The following is a 16213-nucleotide window of genomic DNA, read 5'->3' on the forward strand; positions in this document are numbered from 1 at the left end:
TTACGTAATCCAGATTACATGTAATCCGTTACTACCCAACCCTGTATATATATATATATATATTATTTATTAACAAAAAACAATTTAATTATGCTAAAAGTAGTACTAAAATGTGCTATTTTTTCCCATTAATTGCGTCTATCTTCACAATTTAACACAGTCTTTGACATTTTATCGTAGAATTGGAAAGTCCAGACTCCTTTACCTATATTTAGATATCAAGATCATCAAAATGTGATAGTCCAATCCCAATCCAAGTCAAAAACCAAGTTTAATGGCTTTCAATGGTGGCCATCTTGGAAAATGGCGGCCATATTGGATTTTTTGCGTGGCTAATGTGCTTTTTGGATAAAGTGGGTCCCAAATAATATTTGTGCCAAGTTTGATGCTTGTATCACAAAATGAACGATTGTTTCACTAATCTGCCGCACTAAATAGGCTGTTTTGCATCCATTACAAACAAACATGCAATGTGAAAGTCTGGGATTGAGGAGAGCACTTAGTATACCTAGTCTAGTGCATAAGCATGAAGTTGAACCTTTAGATGAAAAACACTCTTTAATAATAGGCCTACAATAAATAAATAAACCGCTATGACGTTTACTTTTGACCATCGCATTTATCGCCTGTAACTCCGTGATAACAGGAAAGCATTTGGCTGAGCAACGGAGGTTAATATGTTCTATGTTTTGTCCACATGATGCTATGTCTAATCATTGTTGCACTCGAAGAAAACTGCAATGTTTCATTCGTTCTCCCTTTCAATCGTCCCGAGCGGTTGTTCTCTCTCCAAACTAACTTTATTCTCAAAATGTTGAGTTTAATGATGACACGTCGAGATTAAAGTCGACATGATATTTCAACTTTATTCTCGAAATGTCGAGTTTAATGTCGACATGGCGACTTTAAAGTCGACATGTCGAGTTTAATCCCGTCATGGCAAAAAAAAAAATTTTCTTCATGTGTGGCCGCCCTAATACGCCGTCGTACAAGTCAATGGAGCGTAGCATTGGGAAGAGCTGTATAATAAAAAAGTATAGCCTACATGGATACAGCAGTTCTGCATGTATTCAGATTATGCATTCTCTCAGACAACACACTCTGTGCTCTCTAACCCAGAAGAGGAGGCTGGGTTAGAGAGTTGTTTGTGCAATACTGACTGAACCCAAGTTTAAACAGAATACATATGCATGACAGTTTGCATGAATGGTCCACCATTAGAGCGAAAGAGCATATGCAGAGATGTCCTCCAGAAGTGTTCTGGGAGACATGAAATCAATGTGTTTGGTTTTAAAGCATACTGTTTGGGGTTGTAGCCCATAGACCATTATTCATTTTTAATTGATTAATACTTTTTTTAATATCTGATCTCATCCATCTTTTGTATCAAGCTCTGATACTCTGCCAATGGTAAGACAGCAGCACAGGAGCGATATTGTGTGTGTGGTGATGTGAATGAACCCAATCAACAAGTCTCTTTATTGCAGCTGACAGATTTCAGTTGCTAATCAGAGTCCGTCTGAACTTGTTAATTCCAAAGGTCATTTGTACAAAACTGACCTGAAAGCATTGGCTAATAATTATTCGGTTGCAGGAGGGGGAAAAGCCCTATGTGGGCAACAGGTCAGAGAAAGCTAACACGCTATATGAGTGGTACAAACAAGTAGCGCACCCAGTTGTCCTCCATCACTGGACAAGCTTGCTTCCAGTTCTTGCATTTCTTGCATTTCCAGTTCTTTGTTCAAGAGATGGCTGAGGTTGTGGGCTTGTACACGGCTGCCTCATTGGTGGTGGCTGCCATCATGACCTTGATTTCGTACTTCACCTATCAGCTCCTGAGCAGTTACATGCGCAACTGGAAAGAGATGAAAATGATCCCAGGAATAGACGGAACATACCCGCTGATCGGCAATGCACTGCAATTTAAATCCAATGCCAGAGGTGAGGTGGTGGGGACGGGGAGATAGAGAGATGATAGGATGGATGCCAGAGAGAAAGAGGAAGAGAGAAGCAAGAAATGAATTACACAATCTAAATGAATTACACAATCTAAAATCACAAGTGTAACATTTGAAGAGTTACATTTTTAAAAAGAGTTCACTAAGTGTTAGATAACCCATTTTTGATCTGAAGACCATAACAGGTTCTAGATTTAACACTTAACTCATTGAATGCCAAAAACGTAATATTAAGTTTTTCCTTCCCATGTGTTGAGTGCCAAAAACGTAATATTACGTTTTTAGCTTTTTTTTTTTTTATTACGAAACTAGACACTCTAACACACCTTATATGTGATTTTGGGAACTCTGTGATGAATGGGAATGAAATATATGACGATCGAAAACTCATGAAAACGCACAATCTGGACATTTTATCATAACTCGGTTGCCGTTTTGAGTCGAATCAGTGACGCATGCACGTCAGGTCAAAACCAGGCCATTTTCGTGGGTCTATCACTAGGTGGCAGTCTCGCCAGGTCTCACTGAGCACTTCCCGCAAAGTTTACAGGCAACACTTCATATTTCATGAAAGACGATATATCTCCATTTCTAGAAAAAAACAGCGATTTTGATGAAAACTAGCCACTGTTTAGCTTGGGATTTCTCAGGAACAGAGGCGTGTAGAAATACACGGTTTGCACTCACTGAGAGCTTAAAGTCTCACCTTTTAACCGAGCCATTGTATGTGTTCATTGCTATAACACAGAATATGCTGTGGCTGTACAAAAATCATCAACAATGGTCTAGATTGCTGGCACTAGGACAAAGCTTCCGAAAACAGCTTGGCATTCAATGAGTTAATGGAAACATACATTAACATATTTTATTACACGGCTCTTCAGAGTGCTGCAGAAAGTTCCATTCACATGAATGGGCCTTCCCAACGTTCGGGCCTATGTTAAATCTATATAAATCACCGGCAAAGTATATAATCACCGCTGTAAATGGCAACGGGTTGATTAATGTCTTTCATATCCCTCCGCAAGAATTCCGTTCGCTTATTGCAATGGAATTTCATTGAAAGGGAAATTAAGCTAGTAAGACGTTGCCACGCAACACCTGAAACTGTCAAGTTCTATCTGTGTGGCGAACTATTTATTTTGTCAGCGGAAGACACAAAACGGTAGCAAAATCATTTTTAAAGATTCATTGTGTTAGGTTTCTTTTCTCGTTTTGGCAAGTAGCTGTGTATAAATCGGGATAATAAGCTCCGCTGTGCGTCGGGGTTCTGTTCTCCCTGTCGGGACTTATTTTCTGATAATTACCGGCGGACAATACATTATCCCTTACGGAACATATATGATTAGAATAGTGTTATCAACTTTTAAAGAGGTAATTGAACACTGTTGATTTTACTATGTAGTGTGCAGAGCGAGAGCAAGTGCATATACGTTGATGGGTAAATAATCTGATTGAGTTGAAATGAAGACATCAAAAAAGTAGCAGAGGGAGACATGTGGTTGGTTGGATGGTTGGTAAAATTAGAAGAGTACCAGATGGGGAAATGAGGTGGAGGAGCTTGAAGAAAAGGGAGAAGAGTGCATGTAGTTGCAGCTGTATGGTGAAGTACTTCACAGTGAAGGATTGCTGCATTGACCGAAGAAGACCCATTAAAAATCATCATTTTGTGCCAGATGGGTGCCGAGTCTGCCCACCGATGCAAGCTTGGTTACACCGTTACCTGTACCAGTGTTAGTCATCAAAAGTAAATGCAACGTCTATGTAAATGTCTAGATCTTATCACCCCCCCCCCCCCTCTCTCTCCAGGCATTGGCATCACTCCCACCAGATCTGAGTTACTATTTGATGTTGCTGATTTTCCTCTCATTGGTTATGATCTCGTTTCAGACTTCTTCTGCCAGTTGGTTGGCTACACAGTCCAGTTCCGGGATACACCGCTGCTCAAAATCTGGATTGGCCCTGTGCCATTTCTCCTCTTGTTTCATGCTGAGACTATTGAGGTATGTGGCTTCTATTGATCATCTAATTGAACTATACTTGACCCAATGTTGTAAATGTAAATGTAAATCAGGTTTCTCGGCCAAGTATACTTGCGTATACAAGGAATTTCTTCTCTGCATTTATCCCATCTGTGAATTAGTGAACACCCAGATCACACAGTGAACACACAGTGAGGTGAAGCACACACTAACCTAGAGTAGTGAGCTGCCTTGCTACAGCGGCACTCGGGGAGCAGTGAGGGGTTACAGGCCTTGGTCAAGGGCACTTCAGCCGTTCCTACTGGTCGGGGATCGAACCGGCAAATCCTCCAGTTACAAGTCCGAAGCGCTAACCAGTAGGCCACGATGGCCCCTCCCATGTTTATGGTTAAACAACACATCCTGAGTCACAGTTACACCTCAAATGAAAACATTGTCTGTAACACTGCAATGTCCATGTTGATAGGACAATAAACTCCCCTGACTCCCCTGGTGTCCAGGATCACCTTAGTGATACACTGACCGAGTAGTTGAAATAGAGGATTATACTACCATTTGGTTTTCATTGTCTTGAGTGGCATCATCTGAAATGAACTGATGTCTTTCAGACTGTGCTGAACAACCCTGTTCACATGGACAAGGCCTATGCCTACAAGTTCCTTCAGCCGTGGCTTGGAACAGGCCTTCTGACCAGGTACTCACGCCGCATTCTATTCGTCTATTTGGGGGCCAAGCAGCGAAGCCCCATTGTGTTTCTACGTTTTCTTCCCTATTATTGGGGGCCAAGTAGCAAAGCTGTGAAGTTGGACGTGAGTTCATGAACATTACTTTTGACCCGTTTGCTCGATTTTCAAAAATGTATGGATTTTCTTCCATATTGAATTTTATCAAAAGTGAAACAAAATTTTCACAGGTCACAAACTCGTGGGAGGACACTCAAGAATGTTGGTGACTTTTGACCTCTAGGGGGCACTGCAATTATCAACAATGCATTTTGGCCTGTAGCTGTTGATGTTTTTGGAATTAAAACTTAGTAGTGGAGTCTGGTAATACTGTGGGAGGTCCCACAGTGGTGCAGACCTTCTTCAGACCATACCTTATCAGTGCATTACTTTTGACAAGACACAATTGAGAAAAGCATTCACCCGTAACAGCCAATCAGAATTGGTGGCTAAGCCGCCAAACAGAAAATGACCTTACACACACACACACACACACATATATACAAACACACACATATATATATATATATATATATATATGTAACAATACTGGACTACCTTTGCTTGGTCCCCTCACCCCTCATTGCTGGATGCTCGCAACTATATCTGTATTTCTAATATATTTATTCATATTTATAGAATGCAGCACTAACCTAACCCTGTTTGGTGCATTTTGTAGATAGTTGTCACTGCTGTCCTTTTTTTCTGGTACTTGTGGTATGTCCTCTTGATTCTCTCCCTATCTCTCTTTGTCACTCTGACACACCCATGCTCTTACATCTGCCACATTGTCTTTGTTTCACAATGCAGATATAAGACTTAATTCAAAACACTACATAGTCTTACAGACTTCAGCTTCTTTCTGTTAAAGGTGCACTATGAGTTTCTTGTGTCACTTGTGTAAATACCAAACAAAACAGAGCAAGCTCGCCTCTCCCCCCATGTACTAACGGCGCATCGTCGTCATAAAGATACATTTATCTGCTGGCATTATATCATCGATTCCAATGGGAAAGACATCCAGTAGTCACATGTTACATCTAGTTATAATTCACAGGACATTCAATCCTTTTACTAACACAACAGTTATGAAGAATGTAACCGACTGATGTTCTTTTCCAATACCCAGTGTTTAGGACAAATTTAGCTCAATATTCTCCAATGTAAAACGGTTAGCTTGCTAGCTAGCTAACTGTGGAACTTCAGTATGCATAGCCAATTATTTCACCTAGTTGTAGGAAATATGTTCGTATTACAAGTGATAGAATAAAGGTGTGAGTTATGTGTAGTTGATGTCGGTGATTGGCTGGAACGTGGTTTGTTATATTTTGCTGCACAGCCTGTGCCCCTACTGTAGTGTTTGTTTGATGATTACGGCCCCTGTGTTGTCTCCCAAGACCAGGCTTTTTCACAGTGTATTCAGGGGTAGGCAGCTAGCGGATCAAGGAGATGCTTACGATTTGAGACAAAAATGAAATCGTGCTGAAACCATGCAGGAACTCATAGTGCACCTTTAATGTGTAGTACTGGGGACAAATGGCGCCGGCGGCGAAAGATGCTGACCCCCACCTTCCACTTCTCCATCCTGACTGAGTTTCTGGAGGTGATGAACGAACAGGCCGAGGTTCTGGTGGAGAAACTGGACAAGCAGGCAGGCAAAGGACCCTTCAACTGCTTCAACCACATCACACTCTGTGCCCTGGACATTATCTGTGGTGAGACTCTGTTCATACATACAGATCTTTGAGGTATGGTATGTATTCTCTGTGTTCTATGTCATGGGAGACTGACCTTTGGCAGTCTCTGAAGGTGTATGTGTTCCTGTGAGGGGGTAACATTATATATAAATATACCTATAAATCTATTTCAGAAACGGCTATGGGGAAGAAAATCTACGCCCAGAGTAACTATGATTCGGAATATGTGCGTTGTGTGTACAGGTGGGTATTATAGTCACCAGAGAAATGGAGGGTTGTTTTGGAAACCAACCTAATGAACCGTAGCAATGAGCACCCTGATCACATTGCAACACATTTAATTCAGTAAGCAGACAGATCATTATCTCACATCTACTGGAAATAATTTGGTAACACTTTACGGTAAGGGTACATCATGAATTCATGCATGAATTAATTTATGATTTACATATTACTTCATTTCTTACCATCTCATGAATCATCAGGAATTTACACGAGTTCATACATGAACAACACATCAACTAAAGCATTAAATATGGTGAGCACATCATTATGATTTAGGATTTATTAAGAATGATCATGATGATTTCTTTATCTGCCAAAAATGTAGTCATCACTACTCAAATTCTGATTTGAACACAACTTGTGCAGTTCTCTAAACACATGCCATTGTTCACACTTTATTATAAACCATAACGATGGACCCACCGTGCCTAATGCTTTAGTTGATGTATTGTTCATGAATGAGGTCATTAATGAGAGACTATGAACTCATGTAAATTCCTGATGATTTATAAGATATAAAAGAATGAAGTAATGCATAAATCATGAATTCATTCATGCATGAATTCATGATAATTCATGTACCCTTACCGTAAAGTTTTACCAATATTTTTTTTACAATAACTAGACATCTCCAATAGCTAATCTGCTAGTGGACAAGGTGAGCCACTTCTCAAACAAGCCTCCCTAACAGTTGGGAACGTTGGGGCCAGAGGAGGGCCATGTGTGCTGAGCAGTTCACTGCCTGCTCTCCCTCTCAAATAAATGCCAATTATGTGTCAGATCAGTTTGGAAGCTCGTGAGTCAGCACTATCGATCGGAGCCAGTGCAAACAGGAACATTGGGCCCATAGGGGTTTTCTATGGCGACCCAGTGGCTCTGTTATGTTGCCTGAAGCTCTTTAGTGGAGTAAAGGGCACAGACTCACCTCATTAAAGGCTGTCTGTCACAGCACTGGTTCAGGAGAGTTTCTGCAGAGCTGAAAAATTAACAGGTAGTAGAAAAGTTGAGTCATTCATAAAGTTTCACTGAATAACATGATGATAAATAAATCTGATACATTTGAATGCAAATTATCCACATTAACATTGTACAAATGATTTATTATGTTGGCCTTACATATGCAGTTACCAAACAGGTGCATTGTTACTGATATGTTGGTTTATATTGTTGATAACATTCAGCAGTTCCTAACAAGTACGTATACATTATGGTCCACCTGATGTTACAGACTGCTGTGGGACTAATAGGAATTATGATCTAATCTACCTGTATGCTTATAGAATGAGTGACATCATCACCCGGAGACAGAGGATGCCCTGGTTTTGGCCAGATTTTATGTACAACGTTTTTGGGGAGGGCAGGGAACACGACAAGAGCCTGAGAGTCCTTCATTCTTTCACAGAGAGTGTGAGTGGGAATGCGTGTGTGAGAAATTTGAATCTTATCTAATCTTCATGTCCTGCCATATAACCTAGACCGTGATTTCATCACTAGAGTAAAAATGTGTATGTGTACGTTTGACCTACTTCTGGTTTGCTGAAACAACCTTTGTGTGCCAAGTGACCAGTTGTCTACCTGATTATATATTCCATCTTCACTCGAAAGTTGTTGTTTGCACTCAAGCACACTTGACTGCAATTGACTGACATTGACTGCAACCTGCTAATGCCCTACAGGTGATTAATGAGAGGGCGGAGTATATCACATATATTGAGTCAGACAGCGAATCGGACCAAGGCAGGAGGAAGAGGCGGGCCTTCCTGGACATGCTGCTGAAGACCACAGATGAGGAAGGCAACAAGCTCACCCACAGGGACATCCAGGAGGAAGTGGACACCTTTATGTTTGAGGTGCGTGGGCTAGGGCAGAGGGTAGTAGGAAGTCCATACATATACTGTACTAAACATCTGGTCTACACATGCAGATCTAAGTATTTACTACACTCGTGTATTTTCCTCATCTCATTCATGCTCTATGAGGCCATTATTGTTTGTCTTTTTTTATAAGTACCACCGAACTGGAAAGAGTAGATATTTCTATGTTATACTGTACTCTATGTCTGTGTTGTCATAAGCACAAAAGATGGCCTAAATGATACTTCTGCCTTCCATAGTAGTTCCATATTCACAGAAATATTGTATTAATGCACACACACACACACACACACACCACTTTTAATTCCATTTCTCAATTTTAAATATTCATAGCATTGAAGTGAGCTTATAGTTATTTATGATTGCAGCACAGACAAAATAGATTAGCAGGCTAATGGGTTTGGCATCACAACTGGAACGATGGATGAAGTCCTTTAGACAAGCACTTCAGGAGTGCCCACCAGCACTCAACCAAACACCCTCTGCATTAGTGTGTCTGTGCTGACTGACAATTCACACTCTTTAGAAACAAATTATAGTAAGCAGGGGAAAAGAAGACAAGGAAATAATCCTCCAGCTCTAGATGATCTAAGTGTGTCATAATAATGCTGACCAATGTGGACATGATCTTTTGTTACGGCGTGAGATGCTGCGCACGTTTCCATGGTCATAGCTAGGCAAGATGGCACAACATACTGTACCATCACAGCAAATAATTACTTTCCCTTCATGAACCAAATCACTTCAATCATGCTGATCTGTTAGAGTGACTTCCTAACAGGCTATAGGTGCTCTCTGCTGGATTAAGCCCTGTCTGAGGAGCCTGTATAAGGGTGACCAAATGGAGGTGTCGTTCCGTCTTTCTTTTTTCCCTAACATATGCTGTATCATGTTTATCATGACCAGTGTGTAATCATGGCCAAACTCTGAGCAGAGGCAATGTTATGGTGTTGATGAAAACTAATGGTTATTCATCTCTAACAAGCTCTCCCCCACTCCCCCGCTGGTAGGGTCACGACACGACAGCCGCCGCTATGAACTGGGCCGTTCACCTGCTGGGCTCCCACCCAGACGTGCAGCGCAAAGTTCAGCAAGAGCTGCAGGAGGTGTTTGGTAGGAATACACACACACACACACAGGCACATGAGCACACACATACACACACACACACACACACACACACACACACACACACACAAAACCATCCCTACAGGTGAATAAATATTGCTTGATATTTTGCATATGTTACTGTCATGAGTCCAAATTGAGGTAAACATCACAGACAGTATTACAGCTGTGATAAGAATTGTCTACTGAGTACAGGCAGTGGAAGGTTTGAAGGTTGAAATGTATTACCTTATGTCTGCTTTCTTTGTCTTGTGGTGTGTTGTGTATCTCTAAATTCTTAACCTTCTAACACTGTTCTGGTCAAAAATGACCGATTTACACATTCCCTGTACCATAAATATGGCATTTTTCATCAAATTGCCTCAAGACCTTATGATATCCTTCACAAAAGGCATTTGAACACATGAAATTTATTGTGACTAATTTCTTTTATAAGTGATTTATTCAACTTGGTCACCCTTTTTTTGTTTACAGTCAAAAATGACCGCCATAGGAAATGAATGCGAAAGAGTATAATTTTCATCAAGGAGATGAAAAGGGCCAGTCACATTACATGCGACATGCGCTATGAAATGCATTATAGTCAATGGCTTGCGCACGAAAAAACTGGTCTGCCGCTGCGCTCAGCAAAGCTACATTGTATCCAGTCACAGTGCTTTGAGTACATGATAAAGCTCTCTACAATAAAAATGAAATCAGAGTGCAAGTTTTGTACTGGGGTTTGAGGCCAGGTGGGGTGACTGCTTTTTCCTGTCGCTACATAATGCCTGAAGTGAAAGGGCTTGCTGTGAAGCTAACGGAAGTGTGCTCAAAGCAAGAGCTGTATGAGGGACCCTTTAGTCAGGTTGACCCCTGTATGAGGGCCCCCATGAAAAGGCGATGCATTAGTGAGGCACCCTGTGTCTGTGATTAACAGTGGATGGAAGGATGGAAGAGGGGCACCTGTTTGTGTGAAGTGCATGAGTGTGCTTCATGAAGTTTTACAAAATGCCAGCGCTATGGTTGAGTATGTGCCCTGACTACCATACCAACATCCATTGAGGCAACAAATCTTAAAAATATATACATAAAAAATATTATTATTACTATTTTTATAGTGTACATTTTTAATTTATGTTAAAGTTTTGCCACTTTGCCACCCTTGCGCGTGCCTCGGTCAAAGTTCAGGTTGTACCGCGGCACACTGTAAGTCATTGGTATTTTGCGCTGAGCCCAGCGGCAAGCACAACAAAAATCTTTGGGACGTTACCTCAACCAAGAGCAACCTAGCGGTGAGCGCAGCGCATACCGTGTACAATATGATAGCCCCTTAAGACATCTCCATACATGCACTCCTACAAATAAGAGCAATTGAAACTGTACGGTCAAATTTGACCGCGAACAGTAAATTAAGGGGGGTAGCAACGAACAGTGTTTAAAGGTTAAAGTTGTGATATTGTAACAGAAGACATAAACTATATCAGCAGAGCAGAGACAATGTTTCTCAGATGCATTTAGAGGTCTTCTGTCTGTGCCATTTTCAAAGCATATAGGGTTTAAGAACTGTAAGTCCTTCTTACCTGAAACTTGGTTTGGCTGGGTACTGGAAATTGCTCCTGTGGGCCTAGTTGGCTGGAATGCAGTTCTTTTGGCACTCTCGTCCCCCAGTCCACCATTAGTGACCTGGCTCATAACACCTAGAAAACTTAACTGATGGATGCCTTTAATATTTTTGATAAATTACTTGCGCCTTCTGAATTAGGCATACAGTAAGTAGACAGATGGTCGATGTATGCATACTGTATATTTGAGTCAGTGAGTGTGTGTGTGTGTGTGTGTGTGTGTGTGTGTGTGCATGTATGTTACATGGATAACACATAGGAAGATGATGTGTACCAGTGGCGATTGCTGCTCTTTGGAAAAGGGGAAGCTCTGATAAAAATGGTAAATTATTAAATTAATATTATTAAGGTGCTATATTGTTCTTTGAGGGCAAAAAGTATCCCAAACAGTAGCAGCTAGGCTATAGAGTTGGCATGGCAGACATGGCATGTAGCCTACACACGCTACCTAATTTAGCCTAAATACACAACTGGAACAAAAGCAAGTCACAAACTCTGTAACTCCACATTACGGTTTTATTTACAGTATGCTATTTACAAAGACAAATAGAAACCGACTGTATTGCTCCCAAATTATGAGAATTTGAGCTGTAACTTGCCTTGTCTCTCGGCTTCACCTGCCAACACTAACGTTAACGCATCCCTGCCTTGAACTTGAACCACTTCCTGTCAGATCGCGACATATGCTGTCAATCAAAAAGAGTCCAGCCTCTATAACGGTTCCTCCAATCATCATACAGAAGCTCGGCGTCCGGGCCATCCCACTGTCCCATTCACTCCCAGAGACGCCGGGCTTCCCTGGAAATGATGATTTTGTGGCGCTTGTCCAATAAACGTGTAGCTTTTCTGCACTGAGATCAGCCCACTCTGTAGTGCCATTGAAAGCCAGTGAAGCCGAGCGTCTATGGGTTTTTTGCATGGTTTTTTGATAGATCGTGTTGTTACAGCAATGTATTACGGGTGCGAAATCACGATAAATGACCGGCAAAACCTTATTGCTGATCAAACTAGCCATGAAGTTGAAAATTTTTTCAGCATGTTCTAGTTGGAATAGTAGTCTAGAAGCTAATGTAATAGCGTTATTTGATGCGATTTTCCGTGATATTTTAGAGGAGGCTGAGCTTCCCCTGTAGTCTTAGAGCAATCGCCTCTGATGTGTACACACAGATGTATGAGTAAGTATGTATGTGTACATGTGTGTAGTAGTAGTAGTAGTAGTAGTGCTAAGGATCTCAGCAGCTGGGACAAGGCACACATGACACAGCAACTTGTTGTCACAGGTGAGTCGGACCGTCCAATCAATGCGGATGACCTGAAGAAGCTGCGGTACCTGGAGTGTGTGGTAAAGGAGGCGCTGCGGCTCTTCCCCTCCGTGCCCTTCTTCGCCCGCACCATCTGTGAGGATACACATATCAGTGAGTGATGCCGGACACTCCGCACACACACACACACACACACACACACACACACACACACACACACACACACCAATACCATCAAATGCATATGTACATTATTCCTTCCTGTCATTCAGATGGCTTCAAAGTGCCCAAAGGCACTAATGCCATCATCATCACTTATGCCATCCACCGTGACCCACGCTTCTTCCCGGACCCGGAGGAGTTCCGTCCGGACCGTTTCCTGCCTGAGAACTGTGTGGGCAGGCACCCGTACGCCTACATCCCCTTTTCCGCTGGACTCCGCAACTGCATTGGTAAGCCCTGTGAAAGATACCCAACCACTCTAGGGGTTTATCTGTGCATGATTTATTTATCTATTTGGTTACACTTCTTTACATATACAAGATCTGGAAAGCATACACTGCATGCTCATTTTTAGTGTCTTAGGTTTGTAGCTTAATATGCATTTAAGGATGAAACATACTTTTTGATTTCAAATGCTCAATTGACCCACATGATAGTGACTATTGTTATTGTTTTCTGAGACTCAGATTGCTTCCAAATCTAAGGGTGTGAAGTTTGACCAAATTAACAATGAATTTACTATAGTGTTTTAACCTGTTGTAACCTGAGCTCAAATGCTTAGTGTGTGAGGGTCGGTGCGCACAGTTGTGTATCAGTTCACCTGTATGCTCATTGTCAGATCCTTCAGTACTCATGTGTGTCCATTGGTGATGTGTGACAGGTCAGCGGTTTGCCCTGATGGAGGAGAAGGTGATCCTAGCGTCCATCTTGCGTTACTTTGACGTGGTGGCATGTCAGTCGAGGGAGGAGCTGCGTCCGATGGGAGAGCTTATCCTGCGACCCGAGAACGGCATCTGGATCCGGCTGGAGAGGAGGAAACGCCTGTCAACTGCTTAACAGCACCACCCAACACTCTACAGCCTAAACAGTCTAAAGCAACACACCACAGCCCAAGAACAAACAACAAATAACAACACGTACATACAGGGTTATTAAACAGGAGCGTCCTTTGAGATTAACCCAAACTCATATAATAAAACCATGATCCATCGAATAGTGCTACTGTATAACAACAAAGTTAGTAAGGGAATGGTAGGAGCATTCATTATTAGAGTATAACTCAACATTGCAAATACAGTGCATGAGAGCAAGCATAGTTCATACTGTAAATAGCTCACTGTAATAAGATCACACAGTGCTACAGTTCATAACACTGTGATATATGCACATCTGCATCAGTACAGACAGCTTTGAAGTTATTTTGGTAATTACCTGGCATATGACAAATCAGAGCATCATACCAGTTCCACTGTGTAACAATCTCCCAAATGACTCAACTCTGAATATTCAGTTTGTTTGACTTTCTAAGTATCTGAATATGCAATACACTTACATGAATGTACTTTGGTATCTGGAGAGCTAGTGAATTCAGAACCATCTGCACATCACAATAACAAAACATGAGCCTGATCCCAGGGAAATGCAGTGGGCCTTTTCCTTTAACTTGAAAGACCTCCTTCCCAAAGAGTTTGCCTAAATGCCCTGCACTCTGGGGCCAGTTGTTCAATGTGGAGCCTTTGAAGCAGCAGTGCTTTGATAGGCTGCCTATCAGCTTGGTGCCCTCTCCCTCCGGTAGCGCTCTCTTATCCTCTTTCTTTCTGCCCCCGGGCATAACTCAAGAGAGTGTAAAGACTTCACCCCTGTTGTGTTTGATTTGCAGCTTACACACACATACACACACACACACACACACACACACACACATCCAGACTAAATCGCTGAAACCCAGGCATCTAGAGACAAATACACTAATAACCACAAACACACATACTCCAATACACTCACCCTGATGCACAGTCATAGACACAAACACTGCTATGCAGACGTGTTCATATCCCCTCACACACACACAGACGTGCAACTGCATCTTTATAATGTGATCTCTATCACCCCACTCTACACAGCTGACACAGGTGACATGCCAGGCTTACTGTGAGAATCTTCAAAACAACTGCAACTACAATTAGACATAAATAATGAGAACGGAGTGACTATTTGCACCCCTGGTACAATTAGCCTTGACCACACAGCTGGGCTATTCACATCCTGTATGATGCAAGTTCTATAAGTCATCTATATATATATAATGTAGCATGCTTGAATTTCTATAAATGGCGAAGGCATGAATGCAGTAAGCACAGGGAAAGGCTGAACAGTCTTGATGAGAAAAAAAAAGGGAATTGAAAGTGTATGATGTTTAGCGGAGCAGTCAGGAGTGGGAACTGTAAGTGGGCAAGCACGGTGCAGGTCAGATGTCTGAAAGTGAAACTGCCACTCATAGCAGACAGCCATCAGCAAGCCGTCTTCTATATGAGGTGATTTGGAGAAAACAGATGAACCTGTACCAGACTACTGCCTAAGAATGTTAAGATGTTGGTCATGTTGGTGACTGTGTGTCAGTGTATGTGTGTGACTGAACGGAAGTACAGGTAGATCTCAATATCCATAGTTGGCCTAATAACCAAATAACCGTTGTCTCAGCTATATGGCAGTCCTTTAAACATTTATAGGCAGTAGAGTGGGTGTCACATTAAGCAATGATTTAAGGATGGCAGAAGTCCTTTGCACAGTTTTAACTTAATAAGCACCATGATGATGGTATATATAATCCATTGATGATTTAGATGCACATGCAGTCATGGATCATTAAGTGTCTTTCTGAGATTATTTTTATGCTTTAGTAGGACTATTATAATTAATAGTAGGACATTTTTTTCTAAACTTAAAGGACTCTTAACACTGAAATGTCTTTTGTCGATACTAACCATCATATATCATTATTACTACCACTGCTTTAACCATCATATAGTAATCATTATTACTACCACTGCTTTAACTGCAAGGGTTGTGTGATACTGTTCATTTTGATTGACAAGATAACGTTTTAATCATAAGAATAATATGGATAATATTATCTTGCCACAGTGAAACAAATACTTTCCAGTATATACAGTATATGGCTTTCTGTATGTAGGCATACTAAAAATAGTTTCTGGCATCAATTGGTTATTTTACTAAAATATTGAAAATTAAGTAATTAAAATAATATGGTCTTGGTGGACTTGCATTCATTTGCTGGTGTGATGTCTTGTGTGATGTTGAGTCCTTGTGCCCACTCACTCCTAGAGAAGAGCTTGGGGTGGCGTATTAGCAGCGTGCATAACATTTTAAAGGCTATATTTGGAGTGGGTTTGCCTGTAAGCCAGGTCCTTTTCAGGTCCTTTACTTGGCTTCTCTCTCTCTGTCTCTTGCTCTCTCTCTCTCTCCTATTCATCCTTTTCTTATTCCTGCTCTCACTCTCTGGTTTTCTTTAGAGATTTACACAAGCATTCAGCAGAATGTGTGTGTTTATTTTGCATTTGCAACAGAGGCGAAATGCAACCTCACTGGGCAGATTTAATTAAAACTCCCCATGCTCTCCTTATTTCCTCCCATATAATCCCTCTGGACCTGAGCCTGTGGAATATTAATCATCAGGGAGT

General features: G+C 41.4%; 1 protein-coding gene across 1 annotated transcript; it reads left to right on the top strand.

Annotated features, from left to right (window-relative positions):
• Window positions 1-1748: 1748 nt before the first annotated feature.
• cyp4v2a (cytochrome P450, family 4, subfamily V, member 2a) lies at window positions 1749-14108 on the top strand. Its single transcript, XM_076295991.1, has 11 exons — window positions 1749-1941; window positions 3849-3961; window positions 4549-4634; window positions 6187-6377; window positions 6533-6602; window positions 7925-8051; window positions 8321-8494; window positions 9529-9631; window positions 12528-12662; window positions 12782-12961; window positions 13393-14108. Exons 1-11 carry the CDS (start codon window positions 1749-1751, stop codon window positions 13566-13568), a joined length of 1548 nt encoding a protein of 515 aa, XP_076152106.1. The 3' UTR covers window positions 13569-14108.
• The last annotated feature ends 2105 nt before the right edge of the window (window positions 14109-16213 follow it).

The sequence above is a fragment of the Alosa pseudoharengus genome, unplaced genomic scaffold (genome assembly GCF_046254945.1).
Source record: "Alosa pseudoharengus isolate Yale_2024_CS ecotype anadromous, Long Island Sound unplaced genomic scaffold, YU_APseudo_1.1 YU_APseudo_1.1_scf_2, whole genome shotgun sequence".
Classification (NCBI taxonomy): domain Eukaryota; kingdom Metazoa; phylum Chordata; class Actinopteri; order Clupeiformes; family Clupeidae; genus Alosa; species Alosa pseudoharengus.

What these genes read in the sequence shown, in the direction of transcription:
- cyp4v2a (XM_076295991.1), top strand. Translation starts at nt 1,749, where the DNA reads ATGGCTGAGGTTGTGGGCTTGTACACGGCTGCCTCATTGGTGGTGGCT. An exon ending in TTCATGCTGAGACTATTGAG is followed by an intron (nt 3,962 to 4,548) that starts GTATGTGGCTTC and finishes GATGTCTTTCAG; the next exon opens with ACTGTGCTGAACAACCCTGT. An exon ending in TGGACTCCGCAACTGCATTG is followed by an intron (nt 12,962 to 13,392) that starts GTAAGCCCTGTG and finishes GATGTGTGACAG; the next exon opens with GTCAGCGGTTTGCCCTGATG.